Source organism: Poeciliopsis prolifica, unplaced genomic scaffold (assembly GCF_027474105.1).
Source record: "Poeciliopsis prolifica strain line A6 unplaced genomic scaffold, Auburn_PproV2 SCAFFOLD019, whole genome shotgun sequence".
NCBI lineage: Eukaryota > Metazoa > Chordata > Actinopteri > Cyprinodontiformes > Poeciliidae > Poeciliopsis > Poeciliopsis prolifica.
In genome coordinates this window covers 5,976,040-5,995,867 of record NW_026562394.1, presented here as the reverse complement: position 1 = coordinate 5,995,867, position 19,828 = coordinate 5,976,040, and the positions used below count along the sequence as shown (strand labels likewise).

Genomic DNA, 19,828 nt, shown 5'->3' with positions numbered 1-19,828 from the left:
CTGAACACTGCATGTTTCCAGTGTGTGTTGTTGAAATGTGTGTATTTCTCCTGCCTTCGTTTTTTTTTTTTTTTTTTTTAATTCCCCCTCCATGCTGAAACATTTTGAGTGTTCTATTCACAGGACGGAGATCATGTATAATGGAAATAAGTTCCTGTTGAACATTTTAATGATATGATGATATATTACAAATATACCAGACAGACTGCTGGGGGATACTTCTAAATGACAAAGACACAGCATGTCGCCTCTTGCATCTACCACACCAGCTTGTGGACTACACACACAGTAGCGCTCATTACACAGTGCATAGCGACAGCTACATAGCAACTGCTGCTGACTGCTTAGCAACAGCTGCACAGACCTCAAAGATGGGGGTGGAGGGTCTGGGGTTTTATGGGGTGCATAAGATGACACCGTTTCTGTTCACAAATGCCATTTCTTGCTACTTTAATTCCACAATGAGTATAATTCCAGAGCAAGGCTCTCACTGAAAGTGTTGTTTTCTTTTTTACCTGCTCACAGACATCCGCTCCCTCCCTGACGTGGCGATGACCGGAAACTGCACAACCGAATGCAGTGAATTGGGTCACTCGGATGCCTGCTGGATGCCGGGGCATCCCTCCCCCATGCGGAAGACCAGGAACCCCCCCAAGCTCTCCACATTTGTGCCTTACCAGGAGAGAGGGAGTCTGGGTCGCCTGGCCAACGGCAGCGCCAGGCTGGGTGGAGAAGAGCACCGGTCGCGCCTTCCGCCCTCCCGCAGTGCCTATTCCAGCAGCGGCCAGGACCCCAGTCAGGACTGTCCCGTAGAGGAGATGCCCCTGAGCGTGGCCTCTGAGTTCCCGCCCACGTCCCCTTCTGCTCACACCCCCAAACGAGAGATTTACCTGTGAGAAACAGATTGGTACACAAAGAAAAGCTACACCCACTTCAGAAGAAGACAGAAAAAAAGACTGTCCACATTCTAAAGCCTACAGTTGGGTTGTAAGTAACTATTGGTCGTAACTCATTTAATCACTGGCATGAACACTCGTCATTTCTGACTCAAATTATCAGCTCATCAGCAAATCTTGGAATGATTCCACAAAGATAATTGATGCACTCCCTCGTTTATTTATTGAAGCTCTCAACGGATACAATCCAGAAAGTTAGACAAGAATCACAAGTGGAAATAGCGACTTTAGCAGTGACAAATTCTTGTTGTAGTTAGGCAAGGCCCAGTCTGTGAAGTGAGTTCTTGAAAGTTGTGATCAGTGCTCTTGTGCCATTTTATAGGTATTATTTAATAGACAGCTAATCTGGCCATATCAGAAGGCAGAACACTTGAGACCAGGAGTTAGATCAGATGGCCGTTCTTAATGTACAGAGCTGTAAATACATTTGAATGGTGTGTTCTACATATATTTTCGTCTGGCATAATCTTCTAAGAATGCCTCTGAATTTTAGCATATTTACGCTTTTCTTTACTGCTGCTGTGTAAACTTGACTGAAACCATCTCCCAGTGAGGGACTCGATATTGTGGAAGGCATTTATTTGCTCCGCAGTATCCCACGCGTCCCCGCGTGTGCACACTCACACACACCCACACACACAGACACCTTTGACCCCTAATCATAGTAGAATGGCCTTTACCTCTGCTCCCTGTAGAGCTCCGCCACTGCTGGAGAGAACTGTGTGGCAGCATTTAAAGCGACATTATGTCCCACTGACTTGCAGCACTGTGACCTGTCGCTCATCATGAAAACGGTTGACTTGGCCACAGAACCTGGAGGGTCACGATGGCCAAACGCAGAGCTCGCCAGACACATTCTGATTGGCTTTTTGCTCCCTACTTGAGATTATACCAGTGCACCAGTTGCAGAACGTTTCTGTCTGTTGAGACAATCAGATGGGCTTCACTTGCAAGACACAATTCGTTTGTACTCGCTTAACTTTGCAGTTCACAAGAATTGATGTAGATCTAATGAATGAGGATCTACTTTTTTGTTAAAAAAAAAAGTGTGGGGGGGCGGCACTTGAATAGATTATGGTTACTATTGGAACCGAATATCATACCAATAAAGTTGTTTAAGCATCACGATAGGTAAACCCACCTTGAATGTGAATTTCAATTCATAATTCATTGCAGTAAGAATAAACATGGGCCTGACATGAAAGAATATAAAATTTATATTTAAACTAAAGATTGAATTCCAAGTCAGACTTTGATTCTTGAGAATTCAGTGCAAAATTATTCGTAAACCTTTTTATTCTTATTAGATTTTTTTCACTTTACAACCATAAATTTCAATGCATTTTGTTGAGTTTTCATGGAATAGACCGACAATGTTGTATGTGATGCAAAACTGTTACTACACATTACTCTAAATACACCATTCTCACAGTGAAACAAGGTAATGGCAGTATGATCCAGTCCAACTACTTCCTCTGAAACAGACAGATGTGTAAGATTATGCCTACATTTAAGACGCATCAGTCAAATTTGACTGGCTTTTGCATGTCTGGTAAAGAAACACAAAGGCATAATGAAACATAGCTGTAGCAGTATTCTGCTATGGCAATAGCATAGAAGTCCTGACTCATTATGGGAACTCTTTTTAGATTTTTATTTCTACAAAAATTAAAATCATGCGTTTTTATTTTTATACATAGCAACAAATGTTGGTCTATAACACTGAACTCCAATGAAACGTTTAAGTGTATGATTGTAATGTGAAAGTGCTCAGAGTATGCAGACTCTTGCAAGGCATTGTGCAAGACAGGATTGAACTTAAGCAGAAAGTTCAAATGTAGGATTGAAGCATGGTAATGACATTGCTCTTATTTAGATATGTTTCTCTAAATTGAGGACAATATTTTTTTTATTAATTTATGAGGCATTTTTATTCTCAGACTCATGAACAGAGAATACGAATAGGGTACTCCTGGGAGATTTTTTAAAATCCTTATACAGATTTTCCAAGTAAATTTGAAGGATATGTATGAAGGGCACTATGTATTAGGCGGTAAGTGGATGCTAATGATGACTCCACTAACCTGCACTACAACATTGTAGCGCTCGTCGGTGTCTTTGATTTAAACATCGATTTGATTAGATTTGTAGATACCTTTCACCTCTGCAGAGTATTTCCATAGTGAGATTGTGCCTCTGAGTGAGGGTGGAGGAGCCGAGAATGGACATTTCCTAATTAGGGTGAGTAATGAGTCTTGAGCTGGGGCATGTGTGAGTGCACCCCCAGGACAAGGCACCCACCAGACAATGCAAATCCACCCACAGAGCTACAATCATTTAAGCGGGGGTATTTTTAACAGCACTTACCTCTTCGCGCTGCCCGCTGCAAGCCGCATTTAGGCTGTTTAAAACAGAAAACATATGGAGATTACTGGACATGGCCATGATTAAATAAACTCAACAAATGTCCTGCCTTGAGGGGGAGAAAGCACATTATGCCACTTTCAAAGCCATTTAGCAAGCGAAATAAAAATTCAAACAACAAGCCATGATACACTGTGATTAACCTCCCTTCCCCCAGCCATCTCGGAGCTGTGGATTCACCAACAGAAAGCAGCGGGTAAGATCGCTGACCTGGAATTAATGACAAGTGAGAAAGATAGCAATGAGTGATAAAATGAATGTCGCAAAGCCTCAGTCGCAACTTTGTCTATTCGAATACTGTCACTCGATTCAGGTTCACCCAAAGGATCAACTCTCATCCCTTTTCTGGCCTAACAATCACTAAAGTAAATCTGGAAAATATCTCAGTTGGTCTCTTTAATTGCCAATACCTCAGATACGGTTCATAAAAATACAACTATTTATTTTCTGTCTGAGATTAAATTATCCCTTTCTGTTTTAGGTCAGCTGGAAAAAAAAAAAAAAAGAAAAATGAGGCAGGCACTTTTTTTGTATTATTTTCTTCAAATCTTGAAGTTTACATACAGATTACACGTTTACATGTAGACACGCCTGTGGATGTGTTTTAGACCCACAGCTGAAACACACTGCTTTCTGATGGGAATACAAGATAGCAGGGATGGGATTGAGATTCTCCACAAGTCTGGTTTATCTTGATTTTAGATAGATGATGGTGCCACATTATTCAACCAATTATTCACAAATACAAGCATCTAAGTAATGTCCATTTACTTTTAAGAAAGATTACAATTTCTGGGTTCCTGAGAAGAACTTGTTTTGATTTAAAAAAAAAAAAAGTATTTCAACCTCAAAACAAAAACAAAATAACTTTAAATTAGACTAACTGGCAATCACAAGCAGGGATTTGAATTTTGGTAGACATGTTCAGTGATCGTATAAAAATTAAAATGCTTAGCCATAACATTTGGCCTATATTCAGTAAAGAAAGGGGGAACTTACAAGCCATAGAACACCAGTTTTACTGTGAACAGTACTTCACAACATAGATGTCATAATAGAGTCATCAACCAAGAAGTTTTGGTTTTCTGACACAACTGAGTAACAGCACTAATAAGAGAGGCTATCGTACAGTTTGGCAGTCCCAGGGTCCGAAAACTCCAAATACACTCGGAAGCTGTCGTGAGTTTTTACAGATTATTGTTATGGAGTCGCTCTCGTGACTCAGTGATTCCACCCACTAGCCAATCAGTGGCCAAAAGTCTTCTGACATCATGTGTTCAGCCCAACTCTGCACACTTGGAACTCCAGCAAATTAGGTTCTAAAAAAAGGTGCTTGTACCACAGAACCCTTAATATTGGAAAACTCTTATAACAGTATAGAGCAAAGTCAACCCTCTCTGAGTAGGCTCTGGCAGACAAGGGCCAAAAGTGGCTTAAGGCTGACGAGGTCAGTGACCATCACAAAGCCCTTATCTCAGTCCTATAGACAAATTATGGGCAGAGCTGAAAAGGTGTGCGTTTGAGCGAAGAGGCCTATAAACCTGATGCAGTTACACAAATTCAGTGAGAAGAATTGAGACAAATTCTAATAATCTCTTGTGATAAACTTGAGGACACACATCCACAGTGTGGAAAGTCATACAGTTTGAAAGGCAATTTTAGCAAATACTAAGGAAATGTATGCAAACTTCTGACTTCTGATTCTCTGAAAACTCTTTCTCGTCATTATTTTCTGGCAGTTAAGAAATATTTTTGGTAGTCCAGCTGATTTACAACAGGAAAGATTTAGCCTGATTTAATGGCAAACAATGAGTCCTAAGGCTATATTAATTTTTGACAATATTTGTAAATATCTTGTTTGAACAGAAATGGATTAACAGGAGATTTAAAAAATATAAATAAATAAAAATAATAATAATAAAAAAACAAGCCCACCTTGTCCACCTTTCTTCTGGCTTGATGAACCAGCCTGACATCCTGTTGTTCACAAATGGGAGAGAAAATACATATCACCAGGATTGCCCTTTCTTTTGAACTCAAGCTAAGTGAACTGTCTTTACTTCTCTCTGAAACAAAGATGCTCCTCTTGATAAAAGTTTGATGCACCTAAATACACTCAGAAGTGTGTTGGATAATGTTTAATTTGTACTTTAACGTTGATTTAATGTTGGATTCACTTGAGTATATTTTACCTCTCTGTAATGTGTATTGTATGGTGATCATTTATGTGCACAGATGGACAAATTACAGTAACAAAATTGGCAAAGGCTGTTTGTTTTCTCTTTCTCTTTTTTTTTTCCTGCTGATCAAAGACTCTCTGCAAACTGGCTGTGTGAAAAAATTAAATCTGTTGGTAGCGTTGGTGTACATAGATCCTCATCACAACCCCAAGTCTGCTGTTCTGCCGGCGACGATTTTTAGCATGAATCCCAAAGATGATTGGTAGAAACTGTTTACTCATTTTAGTTCTATTCGACGACCCACTTACCCCAGACGGAACTGAAATTGACTGAACATTTCATCTTTTTTCCACAGTTCATCTAGTACAAAGACAATTGCCTTGAAAATATGTCTTTGCAAGAGAGAATCTAGTTGTTATCCTAAATGTTGGTATATTTATATAGGATAAAATGCTTGTGATGCCATGTTTTTGTACAGTTTTATGTACATACAAGTGAAGCTTTCTAAAAGTTGAGAAAAGCCGATGGCATATAAAAATTGTAACATGTTTTATTGAGATGTGCACATCTTGCCTTGGTTGGATTGACCTTTGCTGAGTCAGTGTGAATGTGGCCGTTCTATGCCTGCACTGTAGTCATTCACCGGCTCTCACCTCCTGAGGACTTAATCAGTTTTTCTGTTTATTGTGAACAGTGGATTGTCTTCTCTTACCAGTTTGTTAAACTCCTGTGTTCTGCTTTGTTCTCTTTCCGCATGTTGGCAAATTCTCTTGTAATACTGTAAGTCCTCATGAACTTTATAATAAAATCACTTCAGGGAAAAAAAAAAAAAAAAAAACTAATGTTGTCAGTGCTTTCTTTGATTTCTATTATTATTCATCACTTTTGACTCTGTGGTTGTTACATTTTTAAGAGGTTTTGCAGCCTTGCAGCTATCTTGAGTTGAAATGTGTCTCGCTCAAGAGCTAATTAAGAAGAACTTGTATTCTTGTCATGCAAGGAACAGCAGCTCATTTCTGATTCAGGAGAGCCCAGAAACAAGTTGTTTGAGGGCTAAAAGTAGGCGAGCCTCTGGACTTTTATTCACCACTCCAACAAGTTAAACACCGGGTAAGAAGAACACAATCTCATTATGCTTTTAGTTTAATACACAGCGTTTTTTTTTCTATGGCTGTGTATTCACGCAAGTCCTTCTCACAAGGGTGATGTTGTCTTGTAATATTAATTCTGAGATATCTATGAATATGAGAACACTTCAGCTCAACTATAATTTAAAGTTTAAGCCTTTAGGATAACACAAGCGAGGGAAGTAAAACATTATACCCTAAAACCTGATACTCATAGACACTTTTGCTTGTACATGACTTTGTATAATGAAGTATGAATGTTTATCCAGTTCGTTCAGGGATTTTTTTGTTTGGTTGTTTTGCATATATGGGATGTCAGGATGGTGGAGGTGTACAAATACATTCAACCCCCTCTCTCACTGCAGCCACCTTTGCTCCTTACCACACACCTCCCCACAGACAAGAAAACACTGACAACCCCCCCACACACCTCAGCACAACCTCCACCCCACATCACCACAGACCAGGTCAGAGAACAGCTGAGGAAGCTCAAGCCCAGGAAAGCAGCAGGGCCGGACCAGGTGTGTCCAAGGCTGCTGAAGACCTGCGCTGCTGAACTGGGAGAGCCACTACAGCGGATCTTCAACCTCAGCCTGCAGCTAAGGGAAGTGCCCACCCTCTGGAAGACATCCTGCATCGTCCCAGTGCCCAAGAAGAACAGGCCCAGCGAGCTGAATGACTTTCGGCCCGTGGCACTCACTTCACACCTGATGAAGACGTTGGAGCGGCTCTTCCTCGGCCTCCTCAGACCTCAGGTGGAACATGCTCAGGACCTCCTGCAATTCGCCTACCAGGCAGATGTTGGTGTGGAGGATGCCATCCTCTACCTGCTGCACCGGGCCCACTCCCACCTGGATAAGGGCAGTGGCACAGTGAGGATCCTTTTCTTGGACTTCTCCAGTGCCTTTAATACAATCCAGCCCCTTCTGCTCCAGGACAAACTAAATAGCATGGGAGTGGACCAGCACCTGGTCACCTGGATCCAGTTACCTCACCAACAGGCCGCAGTATGTCAGGCTAAAGGACACCGTGTCTGACACTGTGGTCAGCAGCACAGGAGCCCCTCAGGGCACAGTGCTGGCCCCTCTTCTCTTCACCCTGTACTCCTCTGACTTCCACTACAACTCGGAGCTGTGTCACATACAGAAGTATGCTGATGACACAGCCATAGTCGGATGTATCAGGGACGACGGAGAGGAGGAATATCGCTGTCTGGTGAGGGACTTTGCTCTCTGGTGCCACACAAACCACCTGGAACTCAACACCTCTAAGACGAAGGAGCTGGTTATAGACTTTGGGAGGTCCAGACCAATGCCGAGACCAGTCGTACTAGAGGGAACGGAGGTTGAGGTCGTGGGCTCCTACAAGTACCTCGGGCTGTGGCTGGACAGTAAACTGGATTGGTCAAAACACACCAGCCACCTGTACGGGAAGGTGCAGAGCAGGATGTACTTCCTGAGGAGACTGCGGTCCTTCAACATCTGCAGCAAACTGCTGTGGATGTTCTACCAGTCAGTGATCGCCAGTGTCCTCTTCTACACCGTGGTGTGCTGGGGAGGCAGCACATCCAAGAAGGACACGTCCAGACTGGACAAAACTGATCAGGCGTGCCGGCTCTGTGGTCGGCATGAAGCTGGACTCTCTGGTGACGGTGGCAGAGGCGAGGACACTGAACAAACTGCTGGACATCATGGACGATAGCAGCCACCCTCTACACGCTCTCATCAGCAGCCAGAGGAGCCTGTTCAGTGACAGACTGCTGCTTCCCAAGTGCCGGACCAATAGATTCAAGAACTCCTTTGTCCCCCACGTCTTCAGACTGTACAACTCCTCACTGGGGGGTCGGAGGTGACACAGGACAGAGGGAAGAAGGAGTAGTTTTTCTACAAATGTGAACTCCATATTTATCAGGCCAAACCATACAGTGCAATACCATATCACTGGTCAATCTATCGACCAAATTGCTATAATTTCCTTTTGTGTTGTATTTATATTCTTTGTTTTGTATTTAATTTGTATTTTTTTGTATTTTGTGTATGCTTACTGTGTGCCACATTTTTGCCTGTGAGCTGCTGGTAACTATAATTTCCTGAGGGAGTCTTCCCAAGGGATCAATAAAGTCAAGTCTAAGTCTAAGTCTAAGTCTAAGATCGTGAGACAACACAATACACAGAAGTAGATTTAAGTGAACGAGACGGCATTTTAAGAACATTGTTACAATGTTACAATGTATGCACAGTCAATGACTGGATTTGTTATTACTGGTGAATGCAGATATCGACTATTTCGACAGAGGATGAATCCAAGTTAACATCTGTCATCTTTAACCAACTCCTATCTCAACTCCTATCTTAGTGGTTTAAGAAAGTGTAATTTTGTGAAAACATTGTCATATTTTCTGCCCTAAGTCCTTTTAAAAAAGGACTTAGGCAATGCAGCAGTGCGTTATTTTTAAAAGAATTATGACAATACATAAAATCTCCAGTTTCATAAGAGGGGACCCCAAAGACAGGTAAAAACTGATTAATTTGTACAATTTTAAAGCTGAAAATAAAAAGTAAGCATGAAACGACTAAAAATTGTAAAGAAGAAAAATTATAATATGACAATTAAAAAGTTAGTGAAATAAAAATTGTGCATATTGCTACAATATTTTTGAGATTTTAGGTATTATGAGACAAGAGCAGTATGCTTTGATCACTGCCTTATTTTAACAAGTTGCTAGTTAAAATGAGCTACTTTGACCAACATATTTTGACTTATGCTAAATGAAGACAACAAGACTGCAGGAAGTTAGTCAATAACCGCATATAGCATTTTAACAGAACCGAACTTAATAACACATCTGGGAGTATTCCATAAAAGCAAATAAGAATTTAACTTTTTTCCTACAAGCAGGGTTTATAAATCCCAAAGTGTGTTTTAAAGTATTTGCAATTGCTAAAATATTGTCCAAATAGGACTTGACCAGCATGGAAATTTAGAAATGATCAATTCTCCCACCTCAGTTCTGGGAATAGAGAAACAAACTTTCATGGAGTCAACTGTTTTCCAGAAGGGGACTCACTGAACAGCAAATTTCTACCACGGAAAGCAACTTGAACCCCTAAAGTTTCACGGTAGTCAAAGAAAATGCTATGTAGTTTTCCCTTGAATCAGTTTTGCAACATGCTGGTATTTTCTCAGAAGACTTTCAGCAGATGGGTTGTAGTCTGCTGGGAAAAAGATTTTCTTTTTTTTATAAGGTTACCTGGTCTAACCAACCACTGTCTCTGACGCAAAGATGTAACTTCACAAAATCTCATAGTGTTTCTTTAGCAGTAGAGTTTGTGGTTTAAAACCCTCCTGTTATGTTCGTTTCTAAGGCACAGCAATAATGTTTGCGGGTCAATTTGAACGGGATAGTGCAATAGTGTCGGAAATCAAAAAGTTTCTCCAAAACATTTTTGTATAATGATTAACTCTAATACCAACCATTTCAATCAATATTTGGGCAGTGATGTCTTACAAATAAAGGATCAATAACGACAACTTACTCATCTACTCATTTGGACATAAAAAATACAATTTGCATTTTTTTATGTCCACTGAAAAAGACCAAACAAAAAAACAACAATATTTTCATTGAAATCGATCTGCTGTAAATTTTTGTTATTTTACATTTTGGGTGATCTTTATAATTGAACTTGAGACACATATACTGTTCAGGGTCAACTTGATTTGCTGATTAAAATCAAGACACAAGAGTTATGCAAAGAGTATTTATGTTTCCTCCACTTCTGCTGAGTGTCCAGTCAGTGTGGGTGTAGTTTGCCCACAGGAACAGAAAACGCTCTGGTCAAAAGTTGTGTGAACACCTGCTTTCTCACAGTTTCCTAGTGAAGTAAAGAGAGTTGTGAGAAAGTGTGCGTGTACGTGTATGTGTGTGGTGTAGTGTACATAGGTGTGTGTATGTGTGTGTGTCTGTGTGTGGTGAAATATGGTTCAGAGCTGCAAGGAAACATATAGAATTGGACATTTTTTGATCTTTTTACTCTTTAACTTGACTGCCTCGTCACATTGACCCAAACAGTATCTATATAAAAAGTAGATGCAGGGGGGGTTACAAATGTGTAATTTTTAGAGCGCACCTATTAAGACAAATAGAAGTTTCATGCAAAAAATAAAAATAAAAAGTACTTCCAACTATTTTTTTTATTTTTAAACTTTAAAATGGGTCAATTTTACTCACAACATAACAGGAGCGTTAAACTGATTAAGGTGGCAGAAACTGAGTCCTAAATATATTCTACATGGAAAAACCCTCTGACTGATTCCTCAAGCAAAGTTTCTTCCTTGCTTTCCAAATGGAGATAACTCTGATCCTGTCTGCTGCAGGCTAAAACTTTAAAAAGAACTCAACTGAGCCATCAAACTCCACGACGTAACTTCAGACAACAGGGAACCTCTTCCAAAATCAATTAAAATTGTTTTATCCATAGACTTTAAATATTTAGTTCAGTTTTTAATTTGATCTTTTCCCGATCTGATTCTGTTCTTGTTGTTTTTATTGTAATTTTAAATAGCTCAGCTGAAAGAAAGGTCTAGAAATTTTTAACAAATTAATAAGTGAAAATGTAGAGATGAAAGGTGGATAGGGCATCAGAGTTTATAGGCACAAGGTTCAAAAGCCAGAATCTTTAATGGGTTCTCATTAGTGCACATGGCATGTCTCATCTGTGAAGGCAACATTAATACTGAATGATTTATGCAGGCTTTTGAGCAACATATTTTGCCATCCAGATGACATCTATCTCAAGGATACCTTCCTTATTCAAGCAATAAAATCTGAAACCACATTTGGCATGTACATCAGCGTCCCTCTGTAGAAGGTGCCAAACCTGCAAGTTTACTTTTCAGACATTTCACTCAAAAAAATAAACATTTGGTACCACATAAGATGAAAATATTGCTAAATAAACGGAACACTTGAGCAGCTGAAATCTTGGTTCAGCCAAAAATAGACAACATTTGCAGTGACTTTCTCAATCAAAACATCCTCCTATAAAAAGTACAACAATTAGGATACTCATCTCTTGACCTACTCTCTATCATAATGGAAACTGAGTCGCTGTTGTGATCTGTTCTTGTTTTCTTTTATTGTTTTTTTGTGTGTTTCATTTCAGGTTATGTGCAGACAAAAATGTTATCTCAAAGCGTTTTAGAACAGTTCCAGTTCATATACAAAATACAAAGTTGATCGCATCTGCTCATATAGACCCTGTAAAATCACTTACATATATTCCTATTCAATTACCTTCCTTTTTAATTACACCAAAATAATCATGATTTTTTGTTTTGCTTTGTTTTTTGCAGAAAAAGCTTCTCATGTAAAGCCTGCAGTAGAAGCTCCCTCATGAGGATGGTGCAGTTTGGGCCTCAGGAAGCACAGACTGCCAGAGCTCAATAGCCAGGGGTCTAATGTAGCCTTAGAAAATTGTAGACTTTGGAGAAATATTTTTCAACTAAATGAGACATTTCCATTCCATATGACTGGTTTTGGACTCCATCTGTTGATCAGCATCTAAAGAATTTTCAGTTTCTGAGAACAAAAGCTGACCCTGTGCAAAGCTGTACAAACCTTCCAAGAAAGGAATGAAAGGACATTTGTGAAAAGTCCACAGTCTAAATATAAAAACTTTAAGATAAGGATTTTTTTTTTCTTTCACAATTTTGTTATTAATTTTACCTGAATGCTTTTCTATTAAGATGTGGATTACATTTAACTTGTGGTAAAGGGTCATGTACATAACAACATACACTGCACAACCAAAAAGGTCAGTATTTTATGTACTGCAAGAGGTCATTTGACAGAACAGTCCCTGACATGACATGTATGTTTTAAGCTCACGGGAGCGGCAGAAAGCAGACGTTGTGCATGTATTAGCTAGTATCGCCACTTTAAAATGCATCACTTTTGGGGCGTTAGGAGTAGCATCGGTGAGTTGTTAGTGGTTCACCTCTGCATGTGTGAAAATATATTTAGAAGCACAGAATCTATATCACACTCTGCTCCAGGCCAACAGCTGTTTCTGAGCAGCATGCAGAAGCATAAATACCAATTATTACAGACTCGTGGGTATTTTTTTCTTCTCCCTTCAACAGTGTGGCGTTGCATTAAGTTGTGTGATCCACAAATGTTGGTGAGTGATGCTAGCAGACTCCTAATATAAAACCCCCTACATGTTTTATTCATGTCCTCTGCCAGAAAAAGAGTTCTAGAAATTCTATTTATTTGCTGTTTTTCCAAAGTTACTGAAAATAGCTAAATGCGAACCAGCAAAGAACTTAAAGTAGGGGGAGACAGAATCATAAATTCCATAATAGCCACATAATATTGGTTTAAACGATCAAGCAGACAGCCGTGGCTGCTTATCAGCTGAGCCGACCACACTACCCATAATACCTTCCCTGGAAATAAAGGCCCTCTTTCCCTGTATAATCTACACTCATTTATAGCTGCTGGAGAACACTGTGGCTCGGTCGGTACATTGCTTTGTTAAATAAAGATGTCACTCTAGTCAGTGATTGTCTGCTTTCTTCTCTTGCATTATCTCAGTGAACATTGGCAAACAATATGGTTACACAAAATGGCTCATCAAATTTAATTGAATTTCAGATGTGAAGGATCACAGTTTTCTCTTGGAAATAATTAAACTGCAAATGTACAGCAAACCATTAGCTTTGACATTACTGAAGTTCCAATCCAGCAGCAAGTAAACCGTAAACAAGCAAAATACACCAAAGTACACATGGAGAGTGAGTGTAACAGAGAAAAAGGTAGCCACTCATTTGCTTTGAATTATTGACTTTGTTTATGAATGTAGATGTTCAGCATTTTTATTGTCTAAACATATTCAAAATACACTGCTTCTCTCAAAATACTACAGCTATCTTTCAAACTTACAGTAGGTTATTTAAAACGAAAAGCAGCAAAATGATGAAAATATTTTGTTAGTGTAAAATAAAATCTAGCACAGGTTGGGCTGTTGGAATTATGTTTTGAGTAAAAATCCTACAAAAAAAATCAAAGAAAGTCTCCATAGTTTTCCATCACAAGGTAGTTTGTAAAATGTATATAAAGTTGCTTCATGTAGGATGAAACTACTTTTGTTATTGATTTGAAGCATTTCAGGTTCAGGTTGAGCATTTCTCCATTCAACATAAATGTTCATAATAATCATACAAGGTTGCATAGTCAAGGGATTCATGCTAAAATTTCAAAAAATTTATTGTTGCAATGTCCACAGTGCATGCTGTACCCATGCTGCTAAACTCTAACAAAGGCAAAATGGTCATTGAAACATATAGCAAAGCTTAGGTATCCAGGCCTCCTGAGGATGCAGTGTTCTTGAGTAAGGGTATTGTGCATGGTCTCTTACTCCTGTCAGCCTTATTAGAGACCCTTAGTGCAGGCTGGGAAAGAGGGATGTGCATCACTGACAACAATGCTCAGTGGTTTTGTGGGGGAAGGGTTGGCTGAAACCTTGCTCTTATTATAGACTTATAGTTAAATGTTGTGATTTAGGGATCAGTATTTAGGTTTCTCTTTTTGAGAGAGATTCTATTAAACACATCCAGATAAACCATGTAGGATATAAGTTAACTCCTTGTGCTTTGGTGTGTGAAGGCTGGTTCCACTTCATGTCAGTATTGCCTTCTAGTCTGATGGCCTTGTTACTTTAACACTAAAACCACATGTCAAGGTAAGCAATCCTTGATCAAAATTTGCCAGGGTGGGATTCCCCTTATTGCTTTCAAAAATATGGAAGGACCAGAAAATTGAGTGTTGGTGTGAATAACTAGAGTAGCTTGACAACTGAAACATCTCACCATCAATTACAGCCTAAAAATAATGTAAAACATTATCATCCTGGCAAAGTGTCTCTTCAAGTTGGCAAGCCAACTCTGTTGCCTCAGGCTGTGGCTCTGTGGTGTAACTCGTAAAAAATCTCTATTAAATCAGAAAAGCCCAAACAACTGTTACACAAGCTACAATCTAAGCAGAGATAATCCAATTATCACCCAACTTTGGGAAGGAGGTAGAATATGTCCAATATGTTGAATAGGTTCAATTCTTTCTTGGAAGGCTGCCTTCTTTTCAGCTCCTTCCCAAAATATTTGCATGAATACCTCTTTGAGTTTATTTGCTCTGATGCCGCGGTTTAGCTTGGTGCTAATTTTAGCTGCGCTTGTATCCCAGGGAGTGAGGGAAAGCCAATATCATCAATACTATGTAACCTTACAGCTGGACAGGGACAGCTTTGACAGCGACCACAGCTCTTGCAGCCTCCATGCAGGAGCTCAATTGCAATGGGGAATTGATTTGGGGATTCAGTCTTTTTTCCTAATATTCACTGTTAAAAATGAAGAAGGGTAATAGTCAGTGGGGAAAATATCAAATGCCAAAATGTATTTTTCATTGAAGCTTTAATATATAGTGGCAGTATCTCAATGGTTTCTTTGTGTTTGTCTTCTTTTTTTTTGTCTGAGACTAAACATTTCTGGTTTTAGGTCACTTCAGTTTTATATTCTGAAAATATAAAATGATGCAAGAAAGACATATTTTGATTGGAAAAATGTTCGACTCAAGGGAGACATGTCTGTGAATATTTTAAGGCAAGACCTTCAACACACAGATTTCTTGCTTGACATCAAGAAAAAAAAAATCTAATAAAATAAAAATAAAAAAAACATGTCAGTGGGAAGTATCCGTTTCAACCAAAGAACAAAGGCAATGACCTCTTGACAAGAGAGCATCATTATCATTTGGTCAACCCCCACATTCAAAACGTAAAAAAAAAAAAGAAGATCCTTAAGAGATTATCTGTTTCGTAATTCTGGTCTTCAAAGGTTTCGGGTAACCTAACTGACCCAAAATAGGAAATGTGTAGTCTGATTTACTGTCAGATAGTGAGACAAATATGTTTTTTTAGTATATATGAAATCCTGGTTTCAGGTGTATCTGTCCACAGTATGAGCTACTTGCACATTATTGCATTATAAGAAACTATTCATTTGTAGGTTTTTATCCGGTGTAGTCACCGAGCCTCTCAGCATTGTCCTGCTTTCTGTCCATCAATTATTAATGCCTATATGTTCTGCTGAAGACAGTCTACCTTGAAGGATGTGCTGTCTCAGTATTATGGTTATTATCTACTTTTTGACTCATGGAGTCACCTAGAAACTGGACGGGAGAGTTCTGAGATCATGTCGTAATTGACAACTCTATAAAGATGAAGCCAGGAAGATGATAAATTGAAGACATTAAATTGAATCAATAACTGTATATATATATTATGAACAGACTGAGTTATAATTCAATTCTAAAGATCATTTTCACTTAACAATGTAGTTGGCTGGCATTGGCTGAACACGGTTTCATCTTGTTTGATGTTAAAACAGGTAAAAAATCAATCTATGCCTTGTCAGTGAGTCTTACAAATTCAGTACAGTCTTAGTAGGAACAATGTTGCCTCAATGATTGTGAGTTTCATTTTTTGTTATTTAGAGTTTAATCAAAGTTACTGAATAACTGAAATTGCAGTAGATAAGTGGATATCAATAAGCTTTTGTTTTCCCCATTGCACATACTTGTTTTTTAATTAAAAATAGGTTTTTATTCTCACTCACTTGTACAATAAGCATTTTTCCCTGTAGAACTTAATTATTTGCACAGACGAAATAATGGATCACAGAAGTTATAATATTTGCCTATTAGGGAAGGCTTCCCTTAATCAACTGGGATTTTGCATCATTCCCTTGAGCAAAGTTTTTCTTTATTTTATTTGTAACTAACCGTTGGGCTAATGCAACACATCGGCTACACTCTACCAATTTTATCTTGCATTTCCTGCCGGGCACTGTGTGTCCTACTTGGAACAGATCACACACATGGGTACATAGATTAGATCCAGGACTAGAGGACTAATGTCTCAGCCAGATCTAGAGAAACTCATCCATGCGTTTATCTTTAGTTGCATTGATTATTTTAAAAGCGTCTTCACAGGTCTGTCCAACAAATCAATCAAACAGCTGCAGCTGATTCAGAACGCTGCTGCTCGCGTTCTCACTAGAACCAGGAAGATAGATCACATAACACCAGTTTTAAAGTCCCTTCACTGTCTCCCTGTAGCTCAAAGAATAGATTTTAAAATACTGTTGTTAGTTTACAAATCACTGAACGGTTTAGCACCACAATACCTCATAGATCTGCTGTTGTTGTATCAACCTGCCAGACCTCTCAGGTCCTCTGGTTCTGGTCAGCTTTGCATCCCCAGAACCAGAACCAAGAGAGGAGAAACAGCTTTCAGCATCTATGCACCAAACATTTGGAACAAACTTCCAGAAAACTGTAAAACAGAGGAAACCCTGACTTCCTTTAAATCTCACCTGTTTAGAATTGTATTTGAAATATGTAACAATGTATTGTTTATTCTATGTTGCATGACTTTGTGTTTTTGTGTTTATGATGTAAAGGACTTTGAAATGCCTTGTTGCTGAAATGTGCTGTGCAAATAAAATTTGAATTGATTTAATTTGATAGAAATTTAATTGAACTGTATACACTATGCGGTGAGAGAAAATTCTTTATTAATTTGTGAGTTATGTGGATGTCTGTAAATAAGATTTTTTTATTTTTTAAGATTTGATAAAGTTTAATGTTCCCAAGGAGCTATTTTCTTTGCAATCAACAAGAACAATTGCAAATAAATATACAATGATAGTTCAGCAACATCAACACAGCATTATATAGAACAGAATTTATTTGGGCTCATCTCAAATTATTATGAAGGCAGGCACTAATTGGAATAAAGTACTGTTTATACCTTTTTGTGTTACATTAAATCGCAATGTATGTGACCGGAAGGTGATGAAAAGGGCAATTTCGGTCAGTAAGAATACCTTTAACCTTTTTTTGTGACTCTGGTATTGCAGAGCTGGACAAACTCTAGCAGATTTGTCCCTATTGTTTTGCAACACAACATTACAACTCTGCTTGGTCTGTGCTGTTCTTTTAGGGTAGTCAATTCAAACCAATAAATTAAAGAAAATGTTAAAACTCCCTCGATAAAACAAGAATAATAAGAAAAAAGACCATCGCTTGTCATCCAAAGATTCCCCAGTCCATGAATAAAAAACTACTTTCAGTGTGACAAATAAAACCTCAATGAAAAAAAAATGTTTTGTCAGTCACCAGTACAGTGAGGGAATTGTGAGGTTTCCAAAATAAATCCAAAGCTTACTGTGAGAAAACTGCAAAAGTCTTCAGGTCACAAAATCCCCGTAACAGCCATTACACACTCTGTACTTGCCACCTAGTTATTTGGATGGCAAGCCAGGAAAAAGTCTTTTGTGCCCTCAGATCACAACTGTAAAATGGTGCAAGTCTGGTATGAACCAAATGACATAAAATGTGGAAAAGTGCTGAAATCCATTTGTGAAGTATGGTGGAGGATGAGTTCTGCTGAGGGATGATTGAAGCTTTTTAAGAGCTGGACTTTATATTTTTTTAATAGTTTCAGTTCGTTTGTTTTAGGACTTACAGTTCTTCTTTTCCTCGCTACTGGTCAACTTTTCTCATCATTTAAACACATACTGGACAGTATTGTTTTATGATCAGAAAGAAAAAAAAATCTGAAGAAAATGAGTAGAGGAGGTGAATTGGAAGATGGTTCTGTCATTCACGACTACTTCGAACAAGAAAGCCAGTAAGCTATATTTTGAACACTAGCATGGTGTGGTTCTTCCAATCAAAGTTGGATACAAATCACAGGTTAACAAAAAACAGTCATTGGAAATTAGATGCACATCTCAGATCAGAGCCTCTCTGCTTTTTATTCAATTTTTTAAAACATTTTTTTTAATTCTCGGATCTAAGAATTTGAACATTCAACCAATTAAACCAATTACTGTAGAACACACCTGGGCATTTTAGGTTTAGTAAACTCATCCAGGGCCTTAGAAGTCAGACTTACTAATAGTGTTTATTTTGTCCACAACTTTGGTTTGAAAAGCCTTTGTGATGATTTTTTTTTTTTAGTTATTTAAGGCTGCAAATAATCTTCCAGCAATGAATCAGAAAGATAGACACAGAATGCTCATATTTTGAATAAAACAGTAGTTATTCGGTAATCTAAAAGTGGTGTGGTAAGTTTGCAGGAAACAATTATTCTAACTTGAATTTAAGTGATCAAACCAAACATGAAGGAAACATAATAAAGCACACATTTTTGATTGTGTTTGTGAAAAATACAGTATTTATGTTGAAAAAAAATGTTACATTAGTGTTGTTGGTATGGATTGTCATGTTTTATTGTTAAGTTGCAATGCCTAGTGACCCGAGAAGATCATAATTGGATTTGTAGTTTATTATTCAAAGATATACTCATAAAATTGTGCTCAGCCAGTGAAACAATGGCCCACTGGGAAATTTTTGTTTAAACCTGTAGAAAAGTCTGGATGATGCTTGGGGGAGAAGGTGGGAGGGGTAAATGTTTCAGGAAAAGTGGGGGTGTTACAACACCCACAGTCCCTTAAGCTACAATGCTCTCGGGAGATACATATCAGTAAGAAAACCAGGACAAAAAAAATATCGTGCTTCTTTGTTTCAACCTTAAGACAGACAGACATCAAAGCTCCATCCCAGCAGAATTGCTTTCAAGACATGGTGTTTGTGTACATCAGAAATAGCCTACACAAGCCTTTGCTTTTAAGGAAAATTGTTCCTCTGGTGAATTGTAGAGGGCTTACTCCACAGGTTTGCATACATTTTGCAACTGTGTAATAGCTTCACAATTGTATCTATTATTTTACAGCTATTCAGCGCGAAGCTTCAGGGAAACATAGCTTCCCTGTATCCTCTTCCTCAAGATGAAACCCCGCACTCTGTTGCCACTGCTGTTGCCTTGGAAACTTGGTCACTCTTGCTCTTTTACCCACACTCTTCACCGCTTGCTTCATTAAGTGCGTTGCTGCTGGCAATTAGAATAAAACTGGCGGCAGGGCTGGATGTCTCGAAATGCAGTCTCCAATTAAATACTTTCACACAGCAATGTTTCTTCTAGCTACATGTGCAGTCTAATATAATAAACTGTGCACC

At 38.7% G+C, this 19,828-nt stretch overlaps 1 protein-coding gene across 1 annotated transcript in view; it reads left to right on the top strand.

Moving 5' to 3' along the window:
• The window catches only part of pcdh1a (protocadherin 1a), a 119,702-nt gene extending 113,322 nt beyond the window's left edge, over nucleotides 1-6,380 (top strand). The window contains exon 5 of the mRNA XM_055043662.1: nucleotides 526-6,380. Coding sequence (XP_054899637.1) covers nucleotides 526-896 — 371 coding nt within the window. The 3' untranslated portion in view covers nucleotides 897-6,380. The remainder of the gene's footprint in view (nucleotides 1-525) is intronic.
• Nucleotides 6,381-19,828: the final 13,448 nt, after the last annotated feature.